The sequence below is a fragment of the Olea europaea genome, chromosome 9, assembly GCF_002742605.1.
Source record: "Olea europaea var. sylvestris chromosome 9, O_europaea_v1, whole genome shotgun sequence".
Lineage (NCBI taxonomy): Eukaryota > Viridiplantae > Streptophyta > Magnoliopsida > Lamiales > Oleaceae > Olea > Olea europaea.
In genome coordinates, this window is record NC_036245.1 from 2,335,893 (window position 1) to 2,355,263 (window position 19,371).

A 19,371-nucleotide genomic window follows, 5' to 3' on the forward strand; every position below is an offset into this window, starting at 1 on the left:
ACAATTTGTTAAATTCACTCACTAGCTTGTGAATTGAACTCTTTTTTTCAATTGAAGTTTATCAACAAATTGACACCAATTTTACAGAAAAATAACAAAAACACCGCGAATAACCTGGTAAAAAGGGGGTGGAAATTTTCTCAAGAACGTTTCAAAACTTAACACAACCATAAAATTTTTTATAGAGAGATAATCATCAAAGAATGTAGTGATTATGTAAATTGAACGTATTAGAAAAAATAGTAAGTGAATATATTAATAGTAAGGGAGAATCTTAGCCCCCGTTTGACAACCATTAATTGGGTAAGACGGAGTTTTGAATAGTGATTTTTTTTTTAAAGAATGAGTAGTTAAAAACTAGGAAAATATTTAAATTTACGTGTAGAATATTTTATTGTGTGAACATATGGTTGAAAATGAGCATATAAAAACAAAAGTTCTGAAATAATGGTTGTCGACCAAGGGCTTAATTGGACTCTGTTTGGGATTTATAGTGTATTAGCTCTACAGAGGCAGCAAATATTTGTGAGATCCATGCTAATATGTAAGAGTGAAATTTCACCAATTTCACTTGTAGAAAATGATTGGAAACCAAATTCATTCAACATTTTGACATGAAAATGATTGTTGATATATTCTTTATTATGGAGCTAATTATAAACAAAAAGGCCATACTTATAATGGCAAACTTTTTTCTAAAGTGCAGCTCAAGTGTGTGAACATACCTCTAATGTGATAACACGACACTCTAATCTAATCTCTTAAGGTAGAAATTCACACACTTCTCTATGTGAAACCTCTTGATGAATCATTTCACGAGCGAGCCATAACTGGGAACGATGTCGTAAATATCAGGATTCAACCCTTTTCCGGAAGTTTGGCACAACAGTTTTTACAAAGCTTACTCCAGTTCCTTGAGAAAATCAATATTGTCGACAAAGACCTGCAAGATTCGAATGAGATAAAATTTGAATCACAAAAAGAAGTTCATGTAGTTCGTCTCTGATATAATACATCTAGCATTATTTCCATCTATTAACAAATCCACATACAAAAACCTTTCAAGATTTGAACCAAACATTAAGTTTATGCTGATACGCAAATATACGAGACTGAAGCTCATCACAAAAAATTGTCACTATCCCATTCAATAACATTTAGCAGCTTCTACAAGCAAGAGGGAATTCTTAATGACTTATTTTATTTAGCCCATATTTGCTGGCCATTAGTTGATAAAACAATGATTTGAATAATGAATTTTTAAAGAACGTGTGGTTAAAAAGTGTGGAAAAGTTTTGAGTTTACATACAAAATATTTTATTGTGTGAATGTGTGACTAAAAATGAAAAAAAAAGTTTTGAAATAATGGTTGTCAAACAGGGGCTTAGTTATCTATTTGTGGCTTGTTCAGTAACATGTATTTTATTAGAAGTGCCAAGGAAGAAAATATGCTAAATTATTGTCTATTGTATTGTTAGCCCTATCTAGTACTAGTAGCGTACCAAAGATGTAGTCATATATAGTCCTTGTTTGGTAACTATTCTTTCAAAACTCTTTTTTCTCATATTTATTTTCAACCACACATTTTTAAAATAACATATTCTTCACATAAACTCAAAACTTTTTCTTACTTTTTAACCTCACATTCTCCAAAAAATTACTATCCCAAAACTCATTCTTCCCAAAAAAATTCAAAAGAAAGGCTATCAAATAGGACCATAGTCTTTGGTGCAAATAATACTGATCAACTTCTAGGATAAAATCATCCAAAGTAGCACATACAATCACCATAACTCCCTTTTATCCTTCTCTATTTGTAGCAAAAAGAAAAGCAAGAAACAAAAAATTAATTGATTAATATTTTAAAGCAAAAACAGTGATGCAGATTTTCTTAGAAGTAAAAAGTAAGTTTTCAAATAAAAAATTTTTTATTAATAAATCATAATAATATGTAGCTAAGAGTTTCCCTATAGAAGCAGCTTTATTGGTAAAAAAATAAGAAAAATAAATAATCCAAATTTATTAATGAAAGCTCAAAATATGTTAGTTAGTTATTTTAACATTAATGTAAGAGCTATTTTTGAAAAATAATGTTCACTTAAATACGAAAATATAAGTTATCCAAACGTGTTTAAGAAACAAAAGTATATTTACTTGTAAATAAATAAGTAAATTTAGCCCCTTTATGGTACAAATTAAGCCCCCGTTTGACCCACATTAAATTTCATTACATTATTTCATTTTTCTCTTTTCTATTTTCAACCATACAATCTTCCATAAAATAATATTACACGTGAATCGAAAATTTTTCCTTCTTTTTCAACCACACATTTTTCAAAAAAAAACATTATTTCACCTATTTTCATTTTCTGAAAATGGGGACCAAACAGGGGCTAAATTTCAAATTTTAATTCAAGTCAAAGTCAACGACTAATTTTAATCACATATTTTATGAGACCTACAACTTTTCAATCACACATTTCATTAAATTTTATCAAAATCTACTAAAAAAGTAATTTTGATCCCGACCAAACAGGAGCTTACTTATGAATAAATAAGTTTTAATATAACTAATATTTTCTATTTAAAGTAAAAANTCAAAACAATTCTCAAGTAATCCCTCAAAACCAATGCTCTGTACCATGCTAGTGACGTATTCCTTCCAGGAAATATAGCATCTTACCCCTGCTCCTCGTAACCTTTATATGAGGTTTTTACTGCATTTGAGGTTTGAAAACATAGTTTTGAATGGTTGTTCCACTGTCGAAACTTGGATCTAAGAATTGCAAGACACAAATAAATAGATTTAAGCAAAATAAAAAATAACATTATTTCAAACCATCTCCAATTAACATTATTTCAAACTATCTCCAATTTGAAATTTATTGCTTAGAATATTGTCCAATAGGAATCATTGCTACACTTGTACTCTTCATTTCACATAGCAAATGAAATTATTTCCATATGAAATTCATAGCCTAAAAAATCTTACCATATGAATTATTGCTACCACATGTACACTTAATCTTCCTCTAGACATAATAAAATTAGCGAAATGCATTTTAGTTTAGAGCTTGAGTTCCTTATTCGAAATCCATAAGCCAAATTGGCATATAACAAATATTGATTTAAAACTGAGAGGAACAGGCACACCTCCATCCAAAAACAAAGATGAGCAATTTAAACCAGTAATGATTTGATCTTATAATAAGTAAAGCGCTGAATGTTGAAAAGCAAAGGTCATACCGACTTCCAACCATCAGGATCAAGACATGCAGTAATCTTGGTATTAATGCCAGGTAAAGGTCCAGGTTCTCGAGTAACTACTCCCCCAAATAGCTTGATTGCTTCTGCAGTTTTATAAACATCGTCTGTGCCTATTGCTATCTGCAAGAAATTCATAATCAATCAGCTTATTCAAATTTTGGATTTTAACTTTCAAAGTCAGCAGGCATAATATATCATGTCAAGCACGGCAGAGTAATGCTAGGAAAATGAAAAAAATCTACCTGAGCGTAAGCATTTCCTTTGTCATATTCGGTAACACCATAATTGTAAGTCAACTCCAAGACCGTATTGGTATCTTCCGGACCATAACCCATCATTGCTATAGTATACTGCAGAGAGGATCAAGAGCACACATCAGTACATTGGGATCTCCAAACGTAATACACAGAGAGACCTGCAGGCAGTAAATTATGCAACTAGGATAAGCATGTTTAGCTAAGCTTAAAAGGAAGTAGAAGCTTCTTTTTAAGTAGCTTTTGGTACCAACATCAGTTGGATATATACTTTTTCTTACTTGTAAGTAAAACATTGCAACAAAAAAATCAGGTATGATACAAAGAGGAAGGGAGTGACACAAAAGCAAAAAGCTAACCAAAATCAGTCTCAGGCACGACACTTGTTTTGAAAATTCCAGCACATGCACACACACAGAAAATATTTACTGAATAAGTCACAATCTTCAGACTTCTCTATCAACTTGACCTAATAATGAAAATGTCAGGATTACCTTATATTCAGGATTATCTCGCTTGCGAAGAAGCGCCATGCCAAAAGCCTAAAAAATGAGGCATAACGTAGCGATTATGAAGAATAAAGGACAGATAAGGCAAAGCTAACAGATGAAGCTGCAAAGAATAATATTTTAGGGATAAGTAAGACACAATACTACTGCAAAAATGATGTTGAGGATCATGAAAATATTAAGCCCCTACTTGGTACGGATTAAAATTTAGATTTTAATTTGAGTCAAATTCAACATTTAATTTCAACCACATATTCTATGGGTCCCACAACTTTACAACCACATATTTCATCAATTTCTATCAAAATCTACTAAAAATCTAATTTTAATCCCCACCAAATAGGGGCTAAAAAAAGGAAAGAAAAAAAGTGCATTTCTTATTTCCTGAAAGCAGAACACACCTTCTCATAAAACTCGATAGAACGATCAAGATCTCCAACTCGAAGCATCACTTGACACAATGGCTCAGGTGTAGGACCTCTCTCCAGTAGCTCAAACTTATAACCATCAGGATCTTCTATAAACGCAATTACTGTTTTACCACCTTTGACAGGACCAGGTTCTCGGGTAACTGTACCACCTTTAGCTTTTATGAGATCCACAGTCTTTGTTACCTATTTGTAACGATATCAATACTAACCAATTATATCCATTTTAAAATTAGAATAACAATGTGAGTGAGGGTGTGCGTGCGTGTGCATGCGTAAGAGAGGGAGGCAGAGAGAGGAGGAGAAAGAATCATGCAAGCATGCTCTTAAAACAAAGATATGATCCTAAACATTGAATGTCGACACTCAACACATCATCTTTCGAAAGGCCAAGAACTGTGTCATGCTAGTATACAAAAGAGCTACAGATAGGAACATAGGAAGGGAAGTATCAATTAAATATATTAATTGATAGGGAACTCATGGCTGATGCCTGGTAGGCTTGGTTCCGAATCCTACCATTCATCCATGAACATGGTTTCCAAGCACAAAAAAATAAAAATAAAAAATAATAATAAAATAAAGATGAAAGCATTTAACTGAATTCCTACAGCAAGACATAATACTCTTGATAAGAGTTCACTAGTTTAAAGTAATTTGGACATATGCAACAGAAAACCGCAGATAAAAGGTATTTCAGTCTTTCAGATTATAGCTATAAAGACACATAATTTAGTTTCAATCTTATCCATTGCATTATTATATAGATTGACAGAAAAACTTACATCCTCAACTGCAATGCCAAAATGGCCAAATGCGGTCCCAATATCATATTTGTCAATCCCATAATCTGACAGAATCATCAGATGTAGTATTAATGAAAAATCAACTTAGGCTGGCGGAGAAAGCACATGCCAACAAAAAGAGGCACGTCATAATAATATTTGTGCAATTGATACTTAGTACAGATCAAGAACATAATATTCGAGAAAACTGATGAATGCTTACTGTATGTAAGTTCAATAACAAAGTGAGAATCTTCTGGCCCATAACCAAGAAATGCATTTGTATATTTTTCCTCAGGTACATCACGTTTTCTAAGCAGTTTCATCCCAAGACACTCGGTGTAAAATCTGCAGCCACCATTTGATTATATTTACACAACCAACTGTACAAAGAAGAACCAGAAAGCCAAGATGGAAAGCAGATCGTGGCAAAAAGAAAAGGCGTACTTTATTGTTCTATCTAAGTCCCCCACGCGGTAAACAACATGGAGCATTCTTCTCTTATCTTTCTTAATCCATTCTAAGGCCTTTTCTTGGGAACTATCAGTACTTGCTTGTGCCATGTTACCTGCTGCACAAACTGATATGCTGGTGCCCTCTCCCCTAAACAACTTAGAAGTTTTAAGGCCAGAGCACTGTAACTGTGACACCGCTGGAAAACATAGAGATTAGCAAGTGAGAAGCACTCCTTTTGAGTCCACCAATCTTTGAGTAAACTCATATTTTATGTTGCATGATTCTTTCTGCGGTAGAAGCACCAGCTTCGAGGATCATTCCTCAAAAATAGAATAAGAAATTTTTTTATGATTGATCCTAAGATTAGCAAGAAGAAAAGAAATTAAAGCACAAATGGCATATTGTAATACCAAATTGAAAGAGGGGCGTTATTGATGCATCATATTAATTCTTTTGAACTTGCTAATAAATGGCATATTGTAATACTGAATTGAAAGAGGGACGTTATTGATGCATCAGATCAATTATTGTGAACTTATTAACACAAGGAACATTATAGAGATGCTAAAGCATTTGGATTTTCTCTCACTAAACTTGAGCAGTTTCTAGCACAAAAGTTGGATAGTCAAATGCAAGTGTCACCATAATCCCATAAAATTTAAGTTCATCCACAGTTCTGATTTGATATTTATTGGATAAAATTAACAACAGCAACTATTTTAATACAGAAGATAGAATAAATAGATAACACAAAACTCTTTAATATGGATGTTTTATAAGATTAACCCAAAAACATATCGATCACTCTTTAGTTTTATTGAAGTATTTGATCAATATAACAAAGATGATGGTTAACTAAGTTATTGCATACCTAGTAAAATGAAGATTAGAAACTTTTAAGAAGTTACCAAAGTTTATTATTCAAATAACTATAAACAATTTATGTAATACAAGCTAAACTGAATGAGACCTAATTATAGAAATAATTCTGCAAGAAAATTGTAAACAAGAACATGATGTTGTTTCCATCAAGGAATTAGTGATTTGGAATAGCAATCATACATAAGTCTAAATTATTCTATCACTGATTCCTAAACTCAAGCTCCAAATTTCATTCAAATACACCAGAATCTTGAACTGATAAGAACCATACAAATGCCAGAAAAATGAAAGAAAGATAAGTAAATTGAGAATCTGAAGTATATTATACCCAGTTTTATCTGTTCAGTGACAAGTTGCTAGACATTGAAAGGAAGACTCACAATTGGCAGTCAGAAACTTCATATAGCAGAAACAAATCCACATTGGCCATTCTTTTTCAGCAAAAACTGTAAACCCTTTGTATCATTATGTTAAAGATTAACCAAACCAGTTTATAACTACTTATATTAAGATTCAGAGAGAAACCTTATCCATAATGCTTATTAAAATATACAGAGAGGCACATACTTAACCATACGAAAACCACTTGTCTCTCAAATTTAAACATGTACATAAATACAACAAAATTCACCATACAATTCAAAATTCCTTAGGAATAAAAAAAAAAATAAATAAAAAAAATCTTTGTTATTAACGAGTTATATCTAAATCCAACTCATTGAAAACTGATATAAGTAGGTCACTCGCGCGAATTCGAGAGGCGGGTCAGCATAAAAACAATAACTCCAGTAAAAAATAGCTGAAAAGAGGGGGGGGGGGGGGGGGGGGGGGAATTTGAGGAAACAAGCAACTTACAACTGCCGAGATGTAAGAAACCAAGTCTCCGACTGGAATTGGAGGAATGCAGAGACAAGCCCAAACGAGAGCTCCCTGAAAAACTCAAAGACGAAAGCGAGGGCCTAATTGATGACGCCATAGAAATTATCCTCACCATCTACGTGAATATAGACAAACCCAATTTTATAGTTACAAGATAAGATCAGAATTGTATTAATATGGTAGGAGAAAGGGGGAAAATAAGGAAGTGAATAGCGTTGCTGGCACTGGGGAAGTGTACGGGTACGAGGAACCAGCCAAATTAGGGATGTCAAAATATCTCGTTATCTATATTTATTTGTCTTTGACTAAAAGGAATTTTCTGGTCTGTTAAGGAATAAGAACGGGCGAGAACTATAGCAAAATGTCTCGTCCCATCTCATCTCATCTCATATCATCTCATCTCATCTCATCCTATTTCGTTCCTATCTAGTTCGATGTTGTCCTGCTCAACTACTCCAAATGAAGCATGAATTTTCTAGTTAGTTGGAGAATTGGATTAAGAATGAAGAACATATCCGATTAATATTATATTAAAAAAAATGAAAATGTGAATATTTTAATTTTATCTCATCCCCATCTTGTACGTGCAATCTCTCCTAACTTCTCGAAATTCATATCTAATCAATCAAAGATTTCTTGATATGGCTGAGCTTTATATGAATTTTAGACGACTAAAGTTCATGTCGATATACTTCAAATGGATGAAGTTTGGACAAGTTTCAATTTCTAACGTTGACAAAGCCTTACACTAAATTTAATTATCTATCTTTACATAGTGAGTCCCAAAGCTTTTCATTTAATTGAATTATCAATCCTTACATAGTCACACTTGAGTCCGTTGAAACTATCAAATTTGCATTTCAAACAATGATTTTATGCCAAATTTGAATTTTTCTCCTTTAAGAGATAATTTATTATCAAAACCCAACTCTTTGATTACGTTAGAGGCCACAACCTTACAGGAAACACACCCGCTTAAGATCCAATCATGAATTTTACCATTCATCGTCTTATGCGTTCAAATATCTAAGTTTGTGGCGTAATTCTGATATCACTTCTAAGGAATAAGTGGTAGTTTCATCTCAACATTTCCAAGTACTCGAGTAACAATGATAAGAACAACTGAGGACAATCTGACTCGATTATCTATTTTTGTACAAGTGCATGTAGTTAATCAGTAATGGAAATGTGCGTTGGCTAGATACTTTTATTTTTTCAAGATAACAATCGTGTCAATACAATGTCTTATGGAACGTACTAATAGAACAATGCCAAATTTGTGCATAAACGCAGCCAAATTTGTGTCACTCGTATTATTGTTAACCGAAAACAAAGGTACATAATGTGAAAATTTAATTAAGCAGAAAAAATAAAAATGAACAAAAATAATATTTAAGAGATTGTCCGATGTTCGGCATGGAGTTGACATATAAAATATTTTACAGAAACTAATTTATCATAAGGAAGATGCTACGCAGACATAATGGTTAACATAATCATTGACATAATATCACATGGCAACCTATCATTGAATTATTTAAAATACAGTTAGCTTTTTTATCCAATTATTTCCCTCGACTTCATTTTCGATCGCTACTTCTGACATATTTTTCTATACAAACAACAAAATCCTTATCTCATGACCATGAAGTTTCTTGACGTCACATCTTACGTCTCAATTCTCTGTCTTCTTCTCTTAAGAAAAGTTTAATTCTATCAATGTCGTCCGTCGCCCACCTCTATCGTTAGATGCAACTACAATCAAACATATAATAATAAGTAATGCTATTTAACACTATTGATATTATTATATCAGTTTAGATGGTACAAAGTGTCATTAAATAAAATATACAATTAAATAAATCACATAATTTCACTTTTAATTGAACGTATCACATAATGCCACGTAAACTTATGATCTAACACATGGTAGATAATATTATTCTATTGAGATAGGCTTGTAATATATTTGTCATTTGGTATTTAATGTTGAACACGTAATTAAAAATAAAAAATAAAGTTGTTAGATAAAATTAATTTATTTATTTAAATTGTGTGACATCCTCTTATTGAATTCATTTATATTATCATAGACAAGATTCCTCAGCAATTTTTATGAATAATACTATCTTAAAGATATATAGCCTATTTAATTCGACAAATATACTTGTTTAAAGAGTTCAAATTAATTTAATCGTTCGATAAAATATTTAGATAAATATATTTGATTAGTGTTGAACACCATTGGTGCTGCATAATATTATTCGAGAGAAATAATTAAAAAAATTAAAGGTCTTTTTCAAGTAATGCTTATCCACACCTGTCTACATGACCTCTAGCCCTCTGATTGCTGTCATCAAAACTAATGGTGGATATTAGAATTCGTCTTCTTTAGGCCACGACAGAGTTTTGCTGTCAATTTAGCCCATGTTTGGCTAATGTTTATAAGTTATTTGTAATTGATCAAATCAATTTTTTATCAACATATTTTATGAAATTGACAAATATTACTCACTAAAAAATGTATTGTTGATAGGATGGATTCAATAAGATAATATATAATTGTGTTGTGGGATTGTTGACTAAATGCATAAAGATGGAATTAATAATTTTGCTAATAATTAATTATTAACATTGTGTCTTTCCCTTTCATTGATAAATGCATTTTATACACTTATTTAGGTCACAAAATATAAATAATTGTTGATAAATATGTTAGAATATGGCTTAGTTTTATATAAATTATATTTTACAGGATAACATTAATGAATATGATGGAATTTAGATGAAACAAACGAAAAAAGACCAAAACGGAAGAAAACCAAAGTCTAGGACCAAAGTGCAAATAATTGAAAGATGACCCAAAGGAGGAAACGAAGGTGTGAAAGAGTCAAAGACTAATTTAGTAAAGACATGAAGTATTGGAAGAATGAGGAATGAGAAAACGAAATTCAAAGACTAAAATGCAACTTTTGGATTCTCATCAACACTATGCAGTTGCATAGTAGGTTTTTCCATGCGGTCGCAAGGTCAATTTTAGCAAGTTCCAAGGCTAATTTTTCTTTAAACTATATTATAGCATTGATTTGTACTAAACTATAGCATAGTACACTTCTATCGGAAAAATTCTTGTTTCCTTATTTGATTTAAATTCTTATGAAAACAAATCTTGAGACGATTTTTAAAGTCCTAGGGTTGTCTATAAGTGTTCATCATGCATTTTAACATACTCATAAGGGTTTTAAGAGTAAACAAAGGAGACAAAAAGCACAAAGATCAACTCCAAGACTCGAAAAGTCAATTCAAAATTTAATTGGGTGATGTCGTTTATTCAATATTTAATTTATTTTCTTCTTCCTAACATGTTAGGCTAAATTTATTTGTATTGGAAAAATGATGAACCATTTGATATGAATTTGTAATCTTTTATTTTTCATAGGTGACATCAAAAACACGTTTTTGAATTTTGAATAATTTATATGAATTCTTTTTCTCCGTAATTATTGTGCATGGCAATTGTATGAAAGTGGTGACTTATGTTATGCATTCAAAAGAAGGGAAATAGACTCGACATAGTATAATTCGTCATAGGATCCGATAAGAAATAGAAATATATCGCTATATTTTATGTGAATCTTTAAGCGTTCATAAACATTCATGCATTCTTGATTGTTTGCATCCGTCACAGAAATATAGCCGGACCATATATGATAATAGGTTTGACATTAATTGAGAAAGGTTATTGAATAAAACAGAAACATTTACTCGTCAAGATTCAATTGTTTTGTCAAGGTGTAAAATTAAGGTTAAAAAGGATTATTACATGGAAATTCAGGATCCTATTGAGTTTGTTATTCATTAAAACACATCATCTTTCATTCAACATAAATTGCATTCAATTTAGTAAAATCATTCATAATTGCATAAGTAGCTTAATTTTAATTATAATTTCATCACAACAAACAAATATCTTATTATCCTTATTTTGGTTAAAGTTAAGATAATTAAAATTGAACTAAATCAATCTCTGTGGTACGATACTTAGATTCACATTCACTTTATTATTTGTTAATTGAGATAATTTAATTCAATAGATATTTTCATGAAAGCTCATTACTTAATATTAGTACAAGATATTAAATACAATTTGAATTCGTCATCGTCTTTAATATTAGTACAATATATTAAATATAATTTGAATTAGTCATCCCTAAACAGCTGTATATTAATGAACTTTTGTGTTACGTGGCAAAATCTTGAACCACTTAGTATTTAATTATTGGAGTTTGATAGAGATGTTTCCAACCCGAATTAGAGGGTTTCCTACCTAATCAAAGAACCTAGCACAAAACCAGGTTGGCTGGCAGAACTGACTCCCTAAGGTGGTCCATGTTACTAGAATGGTATTATTTGAAAGAGAAAATATTAGAAACGTTCATGATACCTCGACACATTATTGGACAAAATAATCGAAAGTTTCCATCATACTCATAATACTTCAATAGATTAGAAGATTAAAACACGACAACATAACCGAACGTTTTTATCCCATACTTTTCTTTATTCATCTCGTCAAATCCTGTTCAATCTAATGACATCAAACATTCTCCAAATGATATAGAAATCAAATCAACATTTTTTATGTACAAAATTGTTTTCAGTATCCCTACACATGTATATGTCTAATAACAAAAATATGTTAAAAGCCGTATTTTGTAGGAATTAAAATCAGATTTTTAGTAGATTTTGATAAAACTCGATATTTTTCAAAATTCAACATTTATACTAGTGAGTAACGTACGACATTTTTCAAAGTTCAGTTGTCAAAACTCGGCATTTTAAATTTCGGTGAACAATCAAAGACATGAACTTAAGTTTAGTGATCAAAACCCGACATTTTAAACTTCAGTGACTAATCAAAGACATTGGCCTTAATTCAGTGACCATTGAAACAATTAATTCATAAAAAAACAAGTACAAATTTTTTTTTTATATGTCTGTCTCTTGAACTGAAGAATTCAATATAAAGCCTTGTATTTTAAAACCCTAACTAAATTAAATAAATTCCACTGTCTTAATTTACAAATTTAACCTCTCTCTTGAGGTTGTAGATTGTGACTGTGAAGCCCTTTTTTCTCTACTTGCAAACCACTGAACTGTTTTTTTGACAATAGGCAGCCATATTCTTCTCAAATTTTCCTCCTTAAAATTATTTTCTTGAACGTAAGAAGAAACTCTATCATTGAATCTTTGATGAACTGTTATTTCAGACGTTGATCTCTTGTCTGAATTCGAAATTTTCGACCCGAATCCTGAGTTCTGTTTGGATTCATCTGAGGTTGTAGGAAAACTGGGAAATGGAAAGGAATAATCACTCTGCTTGAATTTTTCCTCGAAAACTCTTTTTCTTTCCATCTCCATCTTTATATTTATGATCTGTTCACTTTCTTCCTCAACCATATTTTTGGTTTCCATGGATTTTTTTGGCTCGTTTCTCGAATCCAAAGGAGAAAATCTTCGACTGGATGTGTCGTTAAGCATCTCCGAATTCAAGAACATTAGGTCGGAAGAACTTACGTTGCTCCAACGATTCTTCAACATAACATCGAACACAGTTATTTTGTGATTGAATTTGTGAAGAATTTTCTTGTCTTTTTCGTCATAATCATCGACAATTTCTCGTATAGGCAATTTTTCTTCCTTCTTGCTTTTATCAGATAATCTTCTGAAACTGCTGCCAATGCTAAATCTTGAAGATCCTTTAAAACTTTCCTCTCTTTCAATATATAATCCTATGTCGGATTCCTCTCTAATCCCTGACTGATTATTCCATAAAAATCTCAAACTATTCGAATATGTAAATTCTGAAAGATCATCTGCACTTACTTTCTGCCTGCAAAGAGGGCAAGTCGAGTGTTTTTCGAGCCACTGATCGACACAATCTATATGAAATGCATGTTTACACTTAGGCAACAACCTAAGAATCTCAATATCTTCAAATTTCGACAAACAAACAGCACATTCAAGGCCTTCCCTCCAACCCTTAAGCGCCGAAAATCTGAAAAAAGGCAGGGATTCGATTACTGTTTTATCGATTCCTGAAGCGCGAGACCCGGATCGAGCCAATCCATCTTGCATTTGCTGGTTCATGATATGTACAGTTGGCACTTGGCGACAGAACTTTAGATAAAGAAGAAGGATAAAAGTTAAAGAGAACATGATAAAGAAAATACCAATTACAACTGCTAGATTTCGTTGAAAATTGTTGATTGTATCTTGCGAATTGGGCACTTGCTCTTCATTTGATGGAGTTTGTGCTCTCACATGGAAGAATATGAACACCAAATGGAAAAACAGTACTTTTATGCCTAATTGATTCATGGAGAAATCTCGAAGCTTTTTCAAAACACTGTATTTTACCCAAGGGGCATATATATAGTGGAATCAAATAATTATCTTGTCTTGTGTGTAGAAGTCTCCAAAAATTATTTGGAAAATTAGTAACGGAACAATAATTCCACTTAAGTCTCTCATAAAACAAACGTCTTTTATTCAAATCATGCGGGATGAGACTACCCGTGAGACGAAAAATTGGCTTATACTCTCCCAAATGGGTAGTATATAAAAAAATGCAGGAACAAGGCTCGAGTCTTTTTTGTAACGATTCGACCTTTATGCACAAATCGTTCACTTACATATTGTCTACTATGGGAGAGCCTAGCCCATCTTATCATTTACGGCCTTTTGTCGTGTTCTCCAGAATTTGAAGTGAAGACCTATATCTTATGAAAGATTTAAATTGAATGGTGGTACCAATTACACAACTTTTAATTTATAAAGAAAAATAAATTTCTAATTATAATTTTTGTTTGTTTCTCCAAAGATATTATCTGGATTATTTATTAAAATTATTTTATCTGATCAAGAATAATAAAACGTCATAAATGGTTGCATCACAGTGGCTCTTAAAGTACCAAGAAAGTCAATGGTAAGGTAATTGAGTGGCTAAAATGCACGTAGGTGTTTCCCTATGCACCATAATTTTGTCAATCAGTTAATTTTTTATAATAAAGTCTGCTTTTGATCACTCCATTTGTGCCAACTAACATTAACCATTATTAACTTAATTTATTTCTAGTATAATCTACCTATGAGTTGAGCTCATCCAATACGATATAGTATATACACGTACGTTCATCTAAGTAATAAATTTAGAATACCAATCGTTCTTCTTTTCAGGACGAAACAAATTGGCGAATAAAAATGTACATATAAACGATCGAATAGAAATATATAAACAAATAGAAGTGTCAAAATAAACGAATTGTTGCTAAAATCAAACTTCGAATTATCTCAAATTAGGGATGACAAAATTTTCAACTCGCCACCCACCTTGCACAGTTCCGTCTCGAATGGTAAATGAGTGGACGGGAAAAATGATCACTACCCACGAAATCAATTTTTTTTCTATTTTTCTATTATTCAATTTAAATCCTATTTAAAAATATATAAAATAATGACTAAATCAATTAATTAATTAAATAGAAATATTTTAGTCCCACCTCTCTCGCTATTGCTCTCAGTCTCACTCCACTTCCCAAAAATTCTCGAACGCAAGGGCGGGACTAGATGACTGTCCTGACCTTGCTTCCGCCCCCAATATCATCCCTAGTCGGATGGGTTGACGATCTAGTCCTGACGTGATAACATTTTTCAATATTTTAGATCAACTCATTAGCTCCGTTCTAAACTAGGGAGGGGCAGAGGGAGCCATTTGAGTTCTCTTTAACATGCGACCCAGCCGTGTTGGACTGACCCACCATCGAAGCAAATTATAATTTGCTAGTTAAGCCCGAGGAAATCCCCCCAATGGTCACTGAACTTTGCCAATTTTCCATAGGAGGTCACCGAACTTCACTTCGTCTCTAAATGGTCACTGAACTTTGCCGAAATTTCCCAAGAGGTCAAATAAGCTCTGTGACCTATATTTTTGGTGTATGTGACCAACTATTTGGTGTATGTGACCAACTATTTGGTTAATCTGTGATCAAATAAGTAACTGTAACTTTAAAATTCAATAATTTGTGATCAATAAATTTGAAAATATGTGATCAATAGATAAGATGTGACCTATATTTTTTATCTATGACCAATAAAATAAATTGTGACCTAAAATTTTTTGATTTGTAACCTCGAAATGACCAATATTTGATGTATGTGACCTATAATTATGTACTTGTGAACATTAATTGTATAATTATGACCTTCTTATATTTTATTAATAAATATATTTAATTAACAAGCTAAATAATTGAGTTTTGCATTTTCAAACTTGCGACCTGAAAATTGAATTGTGTATAGTAGGCACTTGACTGGTGAATTTTTTCCTTAATCATGTGTTCAATTAAACACAAGGATTTACAGTCCATTTTCCTTGTAAATTTCGATTTGCTCTAATTTGTCTTAATGGAAATTATACCACAGACCTATTATTTAATATATATTGAAAATTACATTTTAGCTTTTCTATACCATAAATACTGCAAAATTTATAGTCTAAACGAAATATGAAAAGTTACTTAACTCCTATAGGGTAATCATTTAGCTAGCCGAATTTACTCCGCCAAACAAGCCATTTATTGAATTCGATTACTTTCAAATCCCAAAAATGGAGTCTCTTCATATTCCTTCCAAACCCCCTCCATCGAAAATCCTTATCCAAAAATACCTACACTCGAATCACAAATTGACCCTCCTCAAATATCAAGCGAGTAAAGCAAGGGAAATATTCAATCCCATGGTGCAACTAACAATAGATGAGCTTTGAGGAATATATATTTAAGTTACAATCCCATATAAGTCTTGGGAACATCTCTTTTCATTTGTAATCGTTATTTGTATATATTTATGCGCACATCAGCTTTCCTATGCTTATCATTTTGAATGTATGTCTTAGTTTTCCAACAAATCCTGATATAGTTATATCTTGATATGTTGTGTTTAGTTAATGGTAATGTACAGAACTTTTCATTCATTTTTAAAATAAGTTCGACTAGGCAATTTTATTTTATTTTCTTTTTCTTTTTTTAAAAAAAACTAAGCCACATTTTCCAAAAACAGGATTATTAGTTCAATGGTGCAAAACTAGATTAAGCAAGAAAATGCACACTTATGAATGTTTAAAATTTTCGGCGGGAGAAAAAGTTCTTAAAAATTGCAGCCTTTATTCTCCACAAAGTGTTTTATTGGTGAAATGAACAAGAAATTTGATGAAATGAAACAAAACTGATGAAATGAACAAGAAATTTGATGAAATGAAACAAAACTTCGATCCAAAGACATCTAGATGTAACTTGGCATGTCAACTATTCAAATATAGGCGCGAGAAGTTGATTGAAGCCTACGATACGTTTTTGATCTTGTACAGTGTAGCATCAAGCGTGACAAGAAGTTGAAGAGGTGTTGTGATTGAAAAGAGCTGTTGGAATAGTTGGATGATGTTAGGTTATTTATATGAACTAACATTCTCTCATAAATTTAGTTTATTCTTGAGGGCCTGAATTTTAGTTTTTATTTAAGTGCTTTTGCTATGTTCACAAACATGTTATGATGTTTCTACATAAGAGAGAAGCTACACTTACAGAATTTTTGCTTACAAATAGTTTACAGAAAAGACACATTGGTGGGGAGGGTGGTTGATTTTTTGGCATTTTATATCACACATGGGGCCCGCGCACAATGAGGGTTCTGGCCAAATTCTGTACATTCAGAATTTTCCTTCTACCTAATGTAATGACAGTTTCATGCTTTTGATCCTCTTGCTCAATTTCCATATGACTATGAACTTGGTGCTTATTCATAATTATGGATTTGCCATGGTTTTGATTAATTCTTATATACCACAGGCTTTACAACCTCCACCAACAACTCCGGACGTAATGTTTTGTCATGTGTCGCAAAATCCAATATTTCAAAATACACTAATATGAATCCAACCTTGAGATGTTTATATGATGCATTCTTCTCAATTTTTCTTATACTGTGTAGTGATAATACAATTTAACATTCGGTCTTCATTATTGCCATTTTCAATGCAAACCAAAATGAGCATCAAAACCTAATATGTCATTCGTAAAGTAACCTCTTTATTTTAATATAAAGGTGTTCTTTCCAAAATATGTTCATTTATACTTCTTTAGCCATCATGATTGTGATCACTCACAACAATTAAACATCACAACAAAATAGAAGAAAAAATTAATAAATTATATCGTTCACCCAGCAATGCACCAATCCACAATATTATCATTATATTTCGGGATCACATAACATTACAAGCACAAACACATTACATTTGGCACTAACACACGCGTGCGCACTCAAAGAGAGTATAGATGGTTAAAAACACTGCTTGTCAATTCATAATTCAAGGTTTCATTCAAAGAATCCAAATACATACTTGAATTGAAAGGTAACAGCATTTATTCTTGAATAATATTTAACCATAAAAAAGCTTTAAAAAGTCTTAGACGTTTGAAATAAAACGATAATAAGAAAGTTAAAAACAGTAAAAACCATTCTTTTCATCAATGTAATAATCATCTAAATCAAGCCCCCCCAGGGCATTGTCCAATGGTGCAAATGATAGAAATGAGGTTATCTCACGCCTTGCTGGTAGCCGCAGTGTGGAGGTTCGATTCCTGAAACATGGAATTGGACTCCTTGTAAGCGTAGTGTACAGGCAATTCTTGTTCGCTGGCCTATTGGGACACATCCCGCGATTTACCTTTCTCATAAAACTCTAGGGGCGGGACGGTAAGGACCCTCAAGATTAGGATTCAACCTTTTAATAATCATCTAAATCAACCGGTGACATGTGAATGCTGAAAATAAAATTCTGAGATATCGAAACTTGTATTGACATATCAGCCACGGAAAGGGGCGCATCAATGTAATGAGATGACTAGAGACACTTGACTCTGATGCAATAATCAAGACTCCGTTGAAGCACAATGATGAATACTCAAGAAAAATATTATTTTAATAACAAAATGAACAACACAATGTAATTACACACCAAATATGCTTTCCACAACTTCTCTCTTGCTCACTGCCACACCATATCCAGCACTCAATTCTCTTCATTTTCTCTTAACTCTTACTCATACTGTAGCATTTCTCTCTACACTGCAAAATACAAGTGCTGATCCATATTTATTATGGCAGTGGAATAAATAATATAGCAAGCATTCTAGTTTCTTCTACTATGTCGATGGATGATTCCAAATTTGCTGCACTTTCTAATTTATTTTCTCCATGGCAATGGGTAGCCTTACTAGATAATTATGGAGATTTTAATCTTCAAAAGGTGGTGCTGTATCTTCATAGAATTTACAAATAAAATTTTGTTATCTGCAGATGCAATGACAGTGTTATGTGTTATACTATAGTATGTTGATGATTTCTTAAAATAATATATTTCAAAAATTAACACATCACATATTCACATATGCAGTCATTCAATTTATATACGCAGCCAAATCGGGCTTACATAGAGAGACTTACTTCAAGAGGATCTCTCTCGGCAGCTCGGCGACGATGCTTCTTTCCTCGTCAAATGCAAAGATTAACACATCACATATGTAGTCATTCGTTGAATTGTGAAGTAACATAGTAGAATGAACATCTTAGATTAGGGAAAATATGAATAAATGGAGCCCTAGAATTGATTCAATAATGCTTTTCAAGATCCCAAAACTCAACAACAGTATATGATTTCATGAGGTAATAAGCATCTTCTAAGTACATGCAAAAAAACTGGAAAAAGTTGGATATTAGTTGTGAAGCAATATCTCCAATTTCAACCCATACAAATATAGCAGATTTTGATTTTAGCCAAGAGACGAATTTG

General features: G+C 32.1%; 2 protein-coding genes across 6 annotated transcripts; both read right to left on the bottom strand.

The window, feature by feature from the left end:
• Nucleotides 1-571: 571 nt before the first annotated feature.
• Nucleotides 572-7,740, bottom strand: LOC111399397 (probable lactoylglutathione lyase, chloroplastic). Of its 5 annotated transcripts, XR_002703649.1 has the most exons (10): nt 7,437-7,735; nt 5,691-5,895; nt 5,467-5,591; nt 5,244-5,308; nt 4,432-4,644; nt 4,016-4,063; nt 3,881-3,908; nt 3,510-3,617; nt 3,247-3,387; nt 572-943 (listed from the first exon to the last, which is right to left on the bottom strand). XR_002703649.1 is itself a non-coding variant. In XM_023026679.1 (9 exons), exons 1-9 carry the CDS (start codon nt 7,573-7,575, stop codon nt 902-904), a joined length of 1,086 nt encoding a protein of 361 aa, XP_022882447.1. In that variant the 3' UTR covers nt 572-901. The 5 variants fall into 5 exon arrangements, 4 of the variants coding, with proteins under 4 accessions (XP_022882447.1, XP_022882446.1, XP_022882450.1 ...); XM_023026679.1 differs by lacking the exon at nt 3,881-3,908 and having other exon boundaries at nt 7,437-7,575; XM_023026678.1 differs by lacking the exons at nt 572-943; nt 3,881-3,908 and adding an exon at nt 2,643-2,776 and having other exon boundaries at nt 7,437-7,733.
• Nucleotides 7,741-12,496: 4,756 nt separating this feature from the next.
• LOC111399398 (E3 ubiquitin-protein ligase ATL42-like) lies at nt 12,497-13,843 on the bottom strand. Its single transcript, XM_023026683.1, has 2 exons — nt 13,694-13,843; nt 12,497-13,601 (listed from the first exon to the last, which is right to left on the bottom strand). Exon 2 carries the CDS (start codon nt 13,596-13,598, stop codon nt 12,540-12,542), a length of 1,059 nt encoding a protein of 352 aa, XP_022882451.1. The 5' UTR covers nt 13,599-13,601; nt 13,694-13,843; the 3' UTR covers nt 12,497-12,539.
• Nucleotides 13,844-19,371: the final 5,528 nt, after the last annotated feature.

Coding starts and splice junctions, on each gene's coding strand:
- LOC111399397 (XM_023026678.1), bottom strand. CDS start 7,575: ATGGTGAGGATAATTTCTATGGCGTCATCAATTAGGCCCTCGCTTTCG. Junction 4,645..5,243: donor TTGGCATTGCAGTTGAGGAT/GTAAGTTTTTCT, acceptor CGTTACAAATAG/GTAACAAAGACTGTGGATCT. Junction 2,777..3,246: donor ATCCTGATGGTTGGAAGTCG/GTATGACCTTTG, acceptor TGCAATTCTTAG/ATCCAAGTTTCGACAGTGGA.
- LOC111399398 (XM_023026683.1), bottom strand. CDS start 13,598: ATGCAAGATGGATTGGCTCGATCCGGGTCTCGCGCTTCAGGAATCGAT.